General features: G+C 38.2%; 2 protein-coding genes across 6 annotated transcripts in view; both read left to right on the top strand.

Moving 5' to 3' along the window:
- Positions 1–12,795, top strand: part of COL4A6 (collagen type IV alpha 6 chain) — a 310,397-nt gene that overhangs the window by 111,747 nt on the left and 185,855 nt on the right. The window lies entirely within an intron of this gene.
- On the top strand, positions 10,831–11,206 carry LOC110594370 (60S ribosomal protein L37). The gene has a single exon (XM_021706004.1). The coding sequence runs from the start codon at positions 10,856–10,858 to the stop codon at positions 11,147–11,149; it is 294 nt and encodes a 97-aa protein (XP_021561679.1). The 5' UTR covers positions 10,831–10,855; the 3' UTR covers positions 11,150–11,206.

Genomic DNA, 12,795 nt, shown 5'->3' on the forward strand with positions numbered 1-12,795 from the left:
CCAGTCTGGGGGACAGAGTGAGACTTCCAACTCAAAAAAAAAAAAAAAAAAAATTCTCAGAGTTTGGTGCCTGCATTGCTGGGACTTATGGGATTTTTTATATGATCTATATAATAAATTCATATAATTTCTGTAATAGTACAACTCTCAAATGAAAAAGGAAGTTCATTTCTGACCCAGAGTCACTGTCATTTTTTCAGGTGGAAGAAAACTTATTCAGTGGTAGAAATAATTAATTTTGGGGTATTAGGAAAGGCTTTCCAGAAGAAGTGACATTAGAACTGAATTTCAAATTAAAAGCTTTAGTGTGGGATGGAGAATGTAATAATTCCTAAGTAGAGAGAGAAATTTATATAAATGTTATTATGTACCTGTAAGGCACTGTTGCATATTAGGGTAATTAAGACACAACCCAGTGAGTGGTTAGGTAGGTTCAATGGTAGAGAGTTCAGATACATCCCCTGTGGCATGACTTTCAAACTTACACAGCCTAGAACATAGCAACAATTGACCATTCTGTCTGAAACACTACACACAATTCTAGTCTTGATCCTTAAGTTGTCAAAAATATTTTCTAAATATGCAAACACATATATGAGAATCCTTCCTCCATAAACTTTTAAAACATGGTTTTCCTCTCATGGTCTTCATAAAACACAGTTATTTGTGTAAATATACAAGTTGGACCTGTCTTCCTGTTCACCTCCCCTACTAGCAGACTGTAAGTTTCTGTAAAAACAAAAACAAAAACACTTTATTTTTTAATGAACTATTTCAAGTATTTGTCATTCCTATGCATGTCTTTATACCTGTACTACATTCCCAAAAATTATAGTATTGTTTTACATGTTTTAAAACCTTATAAAAATTATACAAAACACATCATTCTACCGCTTGTTGTTTTCATTCAATCTTGTCTTAAAGTTAATGCATGTTATACTGCTGTTCTTTAATTTTAAATGTTGTTAGTGTTCCATTGTATGTCTATAACTATAATTTGTTGATCTTTTCATGTATTGTTGAGTATCTAAGTTATTTTTCCATATTGAGTGTAACACAAACATTTTGGAAAACATTTGGCAATATCTAGTAAAGTTGATATTTTTTAACTACACAAGTCCACCCTTTGATATATACACTAGATTTGCACTGTCTCATATGGTAGTCATCAACCACATGTGGTTATTGAAATATTAATTTTAATTAGTTAAAATTAAGTGGAATTTAAATTTCGGCTCCTCAGTCAAACTAGCCACATTTCAGGTGCTTAATAGCCAATAGCCACAGGTAGCTAGTGGCTACCAAAATGAACAGCACAGATATAGAGCATTTCTATCATTACAAAAGTTCTAATGAACTCTCCAATGCTGCCCTGGAAAAAATAACTTTATTTCTATATTCCCAGTATACCATGAACATAAAAAGCACTCAATATCTATGGAATGGATTAATAAATGTGAACACATTTCATTACAAGACTATATATAGTGTCATATGAATGAGAGGGGGTGATTGGAGCAGAGCATCAGGGTCCTGTGCATGAGTCTGGAGAAGAATCGAGTAAGGTGTTTACCCAGAGTAGTTAACTGCAGGATAGCAAGAGTTGGAACCTTTCTTGTGAAGGAAATCAGATAGCTCAAAAATAGAGAAACTGTACCAAGAGTCAGATCCAAGGCAAGACTGTGAGTGGGGAAAATGAGTCATGAGGTCAGAAGCCAAAAAGATTAGAAGAAGCCCAAGAGGTGGAGTTCAAGGCAGGTCGGAGAGAGCAGTTCAGGACAGAGTCTGTGAATAATGTAAAGGTATCTGAAGCCTGTGCTCTGCGCTTTGAGAGCTGGGTAAACTTTCATCCTTGAGATCAAAATCTGTTTATTTCCTAAGTTTTTGCCATCACTCACAAGAAAGGAGACCTGTCTACTTATTTTGGAAGCTATGGTTAGGAGAGGGTTATTTGTAAGTATGTGGCAGAATTTGATGTGACTCCCACTACAGGTAGCTATCAAAATTTGAAAGAATGAGGGAGGGGCCTGAACCAGGCTGCTAAGAACTGAATTTCTGAGTGTAATTACTCTGGGAAGAGTAAGAGACCAAGGAGGGAGCAAATGTAGTGTAGAAGAGCAGATCAAAAAGGAAAGGAGGATGAAAAGGGCAGGGGTCAGCCTAAAATAGAATACAATGAGAGGGGACATTGGGAGGTCTTAATATCAGTTTTCAGTTAATTGTAGGGTTCTTTCTATAAATTTGAAAGCCAGAAGGAATGTGGCATGGGATTCAGAAGCTGTTGGTCTGATTTAGTCAGAAAGTACAGAGAACTCTGGCTCCAAGCTTCCGCTCAGCTTTCGGAGCTGTTCTGTAGTCCACTCCTGGTTTTCGTGAAAGCCTTGCCAACTCTTCCCACTCCCCAACTCAAAACTCTCAGAGTCAGAAGTACTGATTAAAAAACCTGGTTCCCAACATTTTTTGGCAGGGAGCAGGCAGGTGTGTGGCCACAGGGGAAGTTGGGTCTAAGCAAAAAAATCAGAGACAGCCATTTTAAAGTGCCTAAATCAAGTAGGCTATTCTATGTCGCCCTCTCCTATCTTGTAAAGTTCAGCTTTACAATTAAAAACCCTGTCTCTGCTGCCCACCCCCTCATCCTTTCACATATTTTAGACAGTTCAAACTCACTTAAGCTTTTGGTTGTTGTTTTCAAAACTCAATAGTCATATTATTGCCTACCTTTGAAACAAAGGTATAACCAGTTCCAGGGCCAGACCAAACAAAGCTCTGTTTATGTGCTCACTTACAAAAGTGCAGTCTCATTTTTAGCCATGGCTTTTGAAAATCACAGTATATCACAGAAAAGCTAGAGGCAGCTCACCCAAAGGGGCAAATAAACCATTCTATCTGACCTTAGAAAAGTAATTCTTCAAGGGGAGATTGTGCATTATGAGAACAGCCAATGGTGGGTTTGCAATCCCAAAAATCTCTCTCAGTGCTATTCTATACCCTCCAGCAATCCTGACAGAAGTTGGGATTCCTGAGCAAGACCAATCTGAAAGAACTATGTGTATCCATTGCTAATTCTTTACAAAGATTACAGCTCTTTATTCCCAAGGCCATTTTTTGCCCTTATTTCCCTACTTCTTTCCACCTCATATAACTTTACTCTTTAGCCTCAAATCCCTGTGCCCAGGCGTGAGCCAGTCTACTGAAATATGGACAGCTGTCTTGGCATGCATGGACAATCAGATGTTTGAAGAAAATTGATGAATAACCATGTGTCCAAGGGATCCACAGGGCTTAGGGAATTAAAAGGCTTATTCTTATGGCTAAACACTGGGAATGTCATCTCATTCCCGTCCACTGATTTCTCTATTATCAGCTGGAAAGCCACCAGCAGATCCCTTGTTCATCTGCCAGGATGCAAACTAGCCCTTCTTTCAAGTCCCACTTTTGTTCTCAGGGTTAGGAACGCTGCAGTTATTCCAAAAGGATTCTGGCTGGCACAGCTAATTGGACTTATTAGGTCATAATTACAGTATCGCAGCATCAGCCTGCATTTTCCTGGAGCTGATTGAACCCCATAATCTATATCTTTGTGTCCTGATACCAGTACTCAATGGATGAACCTACCATACTATGGACAATTAGGCTCAATGCTTCCCTAAGTCCTAGGTTTATGAACAAACTGTTTCCTTAGGAGGATGTTTGGGAAAGCAACTGATAACCATAAATACTAACATATATCAAGTGCTTATTATGTGCCTAGCACTAATGCTTGCATTATCTCATTTAATATTCACAACAAACCAACAAGAATATGTACTATTATTCATATACTCCTGTTTACAGATGAGGAAACTAAGGCTCAGAGGGATAAAGTAACTTGCCCAAAATTGCACAGCTAGTAAACACTGAGTTGGAATTTATTTCCATGTCAGTTTTGATTCAGAACATATGCTCTTGCCTCTTCTTGGAAGGTGTCTGTCTGCTCCTTGATTCACTAGCAAGAACTCATCTGATTTTAATTTGTTAGAAACTGAAAATTCAGTTGAACAATCATGTTTCCTTTCTGATGGAGTGATGGGTTATACTGTCCTTTTTTATGTGTCTGCAATAGTTTTGAGGTCCATTGTGGAAATTTATAGATCATTCATCATAAGGATTTATTGGGCACCTATTATATGCCAGCATATGGTGTGTGATTCAAAGAAATGTAAAAAACAGGAATTACCAGGAGACAATGTCTTACCAGAAACGTAAGGCTAACACAGGAACCCCTCCCAGAACACATATATGCATATTAAATAATATGTCAATTCATGTGACAGTGGGAAACACTGGGGCATTAGTAGAATGGACACTGATCTAAGAATCAAAAGTGTTGTTTTAGAAATAGTTACATATGGATTGCCTGAGCCTGTGGGTTCAAGACCCGCCTGGGCAACTTGGCGAAACTTCATCTCTACAATAAATCAAAAAAATCAGCTGGGCGTAGTCGCGCGCCTGTAGCTCCAGCTACTTGGATGGCTGAGGCGGAAGGTTCGCCGGAGCCCAGCATGTCGAGGCTGTGGTGGCCGGGAGTGTGACACTGCACTCCAGTCTGGGCAACAGAGTGAGACTCCAACTCAAAAAAAGAAAAAAGTAAAGAAAAATATAGTTACATAATGTTAATTTTAAAACAAAATAGGCCTATCTAGGTCATTCTGAGTTTCATGATTAGAGACAGAAACAAATAAATAATCAGGGAAGTCTTCATGGATCAGCTGGACTGTGAAGAATGGGTAAAATTTGAGTTGGTAGATAAAGGGGAGGAGACTCCAGGTCCAAGGAGGAACAAAGAATGGACAGTAGAAGTTAGGGCAGAAGGAGGAAAGTGAGCCCAGAGTGTTTAACAGGCCAGTGGAGAGAAAATATGCATAAATGTTTTAAAGGAGCAAAGTCCACAGTTAGGCATAAAGAAAATCAGGGACCAATGGAATAAATTGTTGATTGATCGACTGATTATTTTTTATTGTAGCAAAATACACATAATAAAATTTACCATGTTACCCCTTTTAAGATTACAACTCAGTGGCATTAAGTACATTCCCAATATTGTGCAACCATCACCACTATCTAATTCCAGAACTTTTTCAATACCCCAAAGTGGGAACCCTGTACCCATTAAGCAATCACTCTCCATTATCTCCTCTCCCCAGCGACTGGCAACCGCTAATCTCCTTTTGTCTTTATTAATTTACACATCCTGAATATTTCATATAAATGAAATCATAGAAAACATGGTCTTTTGTGCCTGGCTTCTTTAATTTTGCATATCTCTTTCAAGATTCATCTATGTTGTAGTATGAATCAGAATTTCATCCCTTTTAATGGCTGAATACTATTCAGTTGTATGGATATACCTTATTTTGTTTATTCATCCATATATTGATAGTTGGGTTGTTTCCACCTTTTGGTTGTTGTGAATAGAACTACTATGAACATTTGTGTATATGTTTTTGTTTGGGCACTTGCTTTCAGTTCTTTTGGGTCTATATCTAGCAATGGAATTGCTGAGTCAAGTGGTAATCCTATGTTTCATTTATTGAGGAACTGCCATGCTTTCAATGGAAATCTAACATATTGGTTAAAAACAAAGGCTTTGAAATTTGTGTTAAATCCTGGCTTTATTACTTATTAGTTGGCTGACCTTGAACAAGTGATACTACCTCTTAGCCTCAGTTTTCTCATCTACTGAATAAGGTTGTTTGGGAGATTACATGATATAATGCATATAAAGACCCAGCACAGTTCCTGGCACATAGTAAGAAATAGATACATGGCAACTACTAGGAATATCTTATGTTAGTCACATTCAAAATGTGACGTATAGTTAAATAGCATAGACAAGTAGAAGTACAGCCTTCTTATTGATTTTACTACCTTTGCCCCCTTGTAGAGCTCAGAAAATTGTCTGAACATTCAGAACAGTAACCTACCCTAATTTCTTAGCCCTCCAAATTGTGTATATATTTGAGTGCATGTATTTACACATATACACAATACATACATACTTACATGAACGACACACACTTATTATTCTAGTGAAAAGGTTTATTTAAAATCTTACAACGCCTGTGTATCTTTTATTGTCTTTTATAAAACAGACGCCTTTCAAGAGGAGGCAATGCAGTGTAGTAGTTAAGAGCATATGTTCTGAATCAAAACAGACATGAGAATAAATTCCAATTCGTTGTTTATTTGCTGTGGGCAAGCTACCTCATCCCTCTGACCCTTAGTTTTCTTATCTGTAAACATGGAGTATGAGTGATAGTACCCACCTTTGTTGATTTCTTGTGAATATTAAATGGGATAATGCAAGCATTTGAGCTAGGCACATAGAAAGCACTCAGTCCTCTGATGCTAAAGAGATACCCATGACTTTGACCTTCCTTGCTTTCCCACATGCCACGAGCCATCAAAGTGGCCCATGGGAGTTAAAGAGCCAAGAGCTTTTAGCTAGACCTGAAAAAATATCAAATGGTCATAAATATTCTTTCCAAATGAAATGAAATTCCACTATAACAAAAGCAGCTGAAGACTCTGTAATCTCAAATGTATCCTTTTAGTTTCCCGTTTATGATTAGTCTCTATTGAAGGTTATATTTTTCTAAGAAGGATTTACTTTACATCTGTGCAGAACAGAATCATATGGTATTCGAGCTGAAAGGGAAAGTATCAATGAAAGGAGTTAACATCTATAATACTCTGTGTGCTCAGCTTGTCTTATTTGATTATCTTAACTACCTTGTTGTGAGGTATCCTATTCCCATTTTGGAGCTGCAGTAACTGGGGCTCAGAAGTAACTTGCCCAGAACTATTAAGTGTCAGGAGCAAGATTTGAACTCAGATCTTTCTGAAGACTTCATTTTACTATACCACACCTGCCTTAAAGAATTTCTGGAATTTTCTTTGACTGTTGGTGAAGCAGAAACCAAGAAAAGAAAAGTGAGTTGCCCAAGGTCACTCAGACAGTTAATAATAAAGCAAGAACTAGAAGCCAATTCCAGGAATGCCATTTTATGTTTCTTTATTGCCTCTGAATGGATGAATAATGTAATGGTTCATCAGTTAAAAATGATTAAATGATTGGAGAGAATCTGAAAATAAATTCCATCCATATCTTATTTCCATTTCATATTTCACACCCCTTATTGAAAAACTGTTTTGTCTAGTTAGAAATGAACCAGTGACCTGGTGTTCTCCAATGTCTTTGTGTCCACTGTATTCACTACTTGAGTTCAGAAGTAGATATGCAAATACAGGCAGTCCACAGGTTATTTCAATTCTATCTTATAAACAGATATTAACCACTGTGATGGGTAATTTTATGTGTCTGCTTGGTTAGACTACAGTGACCAGATGTCTGGTCAATCACCAGTTTAGATAGATATTATTGTAAAGATATTTTTAGACATGATGAACATTTAAATCAGCAGACTTTAAATGAAGCATAATTGATCATATGCAGATGATTGAAACAGAACCCCTACCTATCACCATACACAAAAATTAACTCTAAATGGATCAAAGACCTAAACATAAAACCTCAAACTATAAGAATCTTAGAAAATGCAGGAGACCCCCTTATGGAAATTGGAACTGGCAACCAATTCCTGTTCAGAACCCTAAATGCCCTACCTTAAGAAATAAGATAGACAAGTGAGACCTCATCAAACTAATGAGCTTCTGCAAAAAAAACCATCAAGAGAGCAGGGAGACAGCCCACAGAATTGGAAAAAATATTTGCCAACAGTATAGCTGACAAAGGTCTAACATCTAGGATCTATAAGGAACTCAAATGCGCCAAAAGGAAAAAAACAAGCAAACAACCCCATTAAAAAGTGGGCAAAAGTCATGAATAGACTCCTCTCAAAAGAAGATATACGGGCAGCCAACAGACACATAAAAAAGTGCTCAGCCTCACTCATCATCAGAGAAATGCAAATCAAAAGCACATTGAGATACCACCTAACCCCAGTAAGAATGGCCATCATGAATAAAACAAACAACGACAGATGCTGGTGAGGATGCAGAGAAAAAGGAACACTTCTACACTGCTGGCGGGAAATGCAGACTAGTGCAACCTCTTTGGAAGACAGTGTGGCAGTATCTGAAAGAACTAGAAATTGACCTTTCATGTGACCCAGCAATTCCCCTATTGGGAATATACCCGGAGGAACTCAAATCATTCTCCAAAAAAAGATAACCTGCATACATATGGTTGTTGCAACTCTATTCACAATAGCAAAAACATGGAACCAACCATGCTGCCCATTGAAGCTGAACTGGATAAAAAAATGTGGTTCATATACCCAATGGAATATTATGCAGCCATAAAGAAGGGCAAGCATGTGGACTTCACAGCAACTTGGATGGATTTAGAGTTGATCATCCTCAGTGATCGATCACAGAAACAAAGAACAGGGTACCATATGTTCTCACTCACAAGCGGACCTTGAGCAATTATCATAATACTATAAGAAAGGGATTGACAGTAGTAGGAAACTGTCAGGGGAGGGAGGGTGGGATTGGAAGTTGAGGGAAACTGCTAGGGGAGGGAGGGGCATACCTCATCAACAAAGGTACCTGCATAATCAACGTTTGTATACCTAACCCTGAATTGTACCCCACCTCTTTATAATAAGCAAAATAAAATAAAGCATACTACCCTCTATAATGTGGAAGGGCCTCATCCAATCAGTAGAAGGCCTCAATTGAAAAAGACTGAGGTTTTCTAATGAAGAAGGAATTCTGCCTCCAGACTGACTTTGGACTCCAGGTGGCAACATCAACTCTTCCTTAGGCCTTTACACTGCCAGCCCACTCCGTGGATTTCAGACTTGCTAGGTCCCCTAATCATGTGAGTGAATTTTAAAAAATAAATCCAGTCATGTGCCACATAATGACATCTTGGTCAGTGACAGTGGTCCCATAATTTTATGATACCATATTTTTAATTGTACCTTTTCGATGTTTGGATATATTTAGATACACAATTACTTGCTATTGTGTTACAATTGCCTACAGTATTCAGTACAGTAACATGCTGTTCAGGTTTGTAGTCTTAGAAGCAACAGGCTAGGCCAAATAACCTAGATGCATAGTAGGCTATACTATCTAACTTTGTGTAAGTACACGCTATGATGTTCACACAACAATGAAATTGCATAAGGACACCTGTCTTAGAATGTATCCCAGTTGTCAAGTGACACATGACTGTACACACACACACACACACACACACACACACACACACACACACTCTCTCTCTCTCTCGCGCTCTCTCTCTCTCTCTCTCTCTCTCTCTCTCTCTCTCACACACACACACACACACAAAACCTCTTGTTTCTGTTTCTCTGGAGAGCCCTGACTAATACAACCACCTACTAATACACCAGGCACAGTGCTAAGTTCTGGGAACATCAATAGGAGATCTGTGTGCAGAGATTTGCATAATGTGACAAAATGTGACAAAACACATTGACAAAGGTAGAACAAGGTGGAAAAATAAAGTCACAAGAAAAGCACCGAGTACATTTCATAATGTCCTTTGCACCTGATGGTAAGACTCATGACATTCGGGTTTTTATCTGTAAGTGGATAATTTACTTAATGGAAGGAGAAACCTTGCAAAACTAGATTCCCTTCTTTACTTTAGACCATTCTGATTGGTTATATCTATTGATTGAATGTATTAATTAAATAAATTTTATTGAATCTTGGCTTTTTGCACAATGTTTAATGACAAAGTAATGACAATCTAAGAAACCTCAGGGTTGCCAAGGTCTCTTACTAAACTCAGCAGAATATATGAAACACAAGCTAGGCATGGAGTGAAAACCAAGTTCACAGAAGCTCCTGGTGAGGCCAATTGTATCTCTGACAACTTGATTTGGGCCTAATTAGAAAGCGCACCTATGTGCCATATAAGTAACATGTCCCCAACCTCTGGTTTTCAGAATTGCCTACTCGGTTTTCAGGCTCTATAAGTGCCTAGTTTGAATTCACCACCCATCTAGAAGGCCGGCCCTGGTTATTTCAGGGAAGGATTATGTCCTTAAAATGTGGTGAATTTCACTTATTCCCAAAAACGCAAACTCTTCTCTGACTCCCTGCAATGGAGTCACTTACAGTTTTGTGGGAGATAAGACTAATTAATGCTCATAGAGCACTTGGAGAGTCATGCAAGGCAGCACAGGAATATTTTCAAAATATTATCTTCTCCTCTGTATCTAGGCCAGTACTAGGCTTGTAGAATTTAATTGAATGTGTCTCTGGCTAAAGTGTGAACTCCCCAAAGGTAGTCTTTGTCCCATTCTGTTTTGTATTCATGTAAGTTTGGGTCCTTCTTCTTCTGCACAGTTCTTTAAGACAGGTGTTCCTCGTGGCTTTCTCCAAGGATCCCTTCTCTCTCTGCACAAACTCATCCATGCACAATTATGCTTCAACCCAAATCTCTCTTCCAAGCACTAAGCCAATATATATCTAGCTACGTAAATATGTCTTTCTGGCTATTCTTAGATATTTCAAACTTAGCATGTCCAAAACTGAACTCATTCTCTACATGCACACACACACACACACACATGCACATGTACACATGCACAAATTGGTCCTATTCCAGCATCCCCAACCCAGCAAGTGGCACTACCATCCTTTCTGTTGCTCATGCTGAAGGACCCACTGTTGACTTCATTCTCCTTCCCTTCCTACAACCAATCATTCACCTAAATCTGTCCATTCACCAACTTAGAAACTTAATTCCTTTTCTAAAATGTTTTTTCATTAAAAATTTAAAACACTCTCTGGTCTTGGCCGCAGAAGCGAGATGACGAAGGGAACGTCATCGTTTGGAAAGCGTCGCAATAAGACACACACGCTGTGCCGCCGCTGTGGCTCTAAGGCCTACCACCTTCAGAAGTCGACCTGTGGCAAATGTGGCTACCCTGCCAAGCGCAAGAGAAAGTATAACTGGAGTGCCAAAGCTAAAAGACGAAATACCACCGGGACTGGTCGGATGAGGCACCTAAAAATTGTATACCGCAGATTCAGGCATGGATTCCGTGAAGGAACAACACCTAAACCCAAGAGGGCAGCTGTTGCGGCATCCAGTTCTTCTTAAGAATTTCAACAATTATTCACACAATAAATGTTTTGGTTTTAAAAACATAAAAAAAAATTTTAAACATACAAAATAGAATAGTACAACGTACAATGAAACTCCTTCAATGGCTCATTTGCTCAACTTCAAATTTACCAATTCATAGACAATCTCGTTTAATCTATTCTTACTTCTTCCCACTCTCAATCATTATGAAACAAATCCCAGAGATGATTTCATTTCATCTGTGTTTCATTATATATCTCTTAAAAATAAGCTATGAAAACATCCAAAATCCCATAATCACACTAACAACAAAATTGACACTAATATAATAATATAGTAATCACAGCACTTTGTGAGGCAGAGGTAAGAGGATTGCTTGAGCCCAGGAGTTCAAGACCACCCTAGGTGACATAGCAAGACCTCATTTCAACAACGATAAAAAAATTAACCTGGCATGGTGGTGTGTGCCTATAGTCCCAGCTACTCATGAGAGGCTTAGCCTGAGCCCAGGAGTTTGAGGCTGCAGTGAGCTGTGATCATGCCACAGCACTCCAGCCTAGGTGACAGAGTGAGACATCAACTCACACATACACACTGTCTCCCCTCCCCTCCCTTCCCCTCCCCTCCCCTCCCCTCCTCTCCATCCCTTCCCACATATATTTCTAATATCCAGATAACGTTCATATTTCCCCATTGTTTCATAAATGGATTTACTTTCTTATATTTGAGTATCCAAATAAAGTCCCTACATTATAATTGGATAAATCTCTTAAGTCGCCTCATTTTTTAAGTTTTTTAAAATTTTTGATTGATACATAGTAACTGAACATATTTATGGGATATAGTGTGATATTTCCATACATGTATACATTGTGTGATGATAAAATCAGTATAATTAACATATCCATTACCTCAAACACCAGCATTTCTTTGTGGTAAGAGCATTTAATATCCTCTCTTCTAGCTATCTTGAAGTATACAATATATTGTTGTTGATTATATCAACCCACTGTGAAATCAAACAACAGAATTTATTCCTCTTATCTAACTATAATTTTGTACTCATTGACCAACTTCTCCCCAGGCTTCTAATCCCCTCTCCCACTCTTTTCTAGTCTCTGGTAGCCACTGTTCTACCCTTTACTTCTATGAGATCAACTTTTGAAAGATTCTGCAAATGAGATCCTGCGATATTTGTCCTTCTGTGCTTGGCTTATTTCATTTAATATAATGTCCTCTAGGTTCATTCATGTTGTCACAAATGACAAGATTTTGTCCTTTTTTATGGCTACGTAGTATTTCATTGTGTGCATGAACAACATTTCCTTTATCCGTTCATCTGTTGATGGACACAAGTTGATTTCATTTCTTGGCTATGGTGAATAAAGCTGTGAAAATATGGAAGTGCAGATATCTCTTTGACATGGCTATTTCTTTTCTTTTGGATATATTCATAGTAGCAGGATTGCTGAATCTTATGGTGGTCTATTTTTAATATTTTGAGGAACCTCCATACTATTGTCCACAATGACTTTAATCTGTAGCTTCTCAATTTATGTGTGTGTGTGTGTGTGTGTGTGTGTGTGTGTGTGTGTGTGTGTTTGTGTGTGTGTGTCCCTGAAATATTGTGTTTAAAAAACTGGGTCATTTATATTTGTCCT

This window comes from Carlito syrichta, unplaced genomic scaffold (genome assembly GCF_000164805.1).
Source record: "Carlito syrichta isolate Samal-C Ts95f unplaced genomic scaffold, Tarsius_syrichta-2.0.1 Scaffold314870, whole genome shotgun sequence".
In the NCBI taxonomy this organism is placed as follows: Eukaryota; Metazoa; Chordata; class Mammalia; order Primates; family Tarsiidae; genus Carlito; species Carlito syrichta.

Bases quoted from the DNA above. Each gene is read 5' to 3' on its own strand.
- LOC110594370 (XM_021706004.1), top strand. From the start codon at position 10,856: ATGACGAAGGGAACGTCATCGTTTGGAAAGCGTCGCAATAAGACACAC.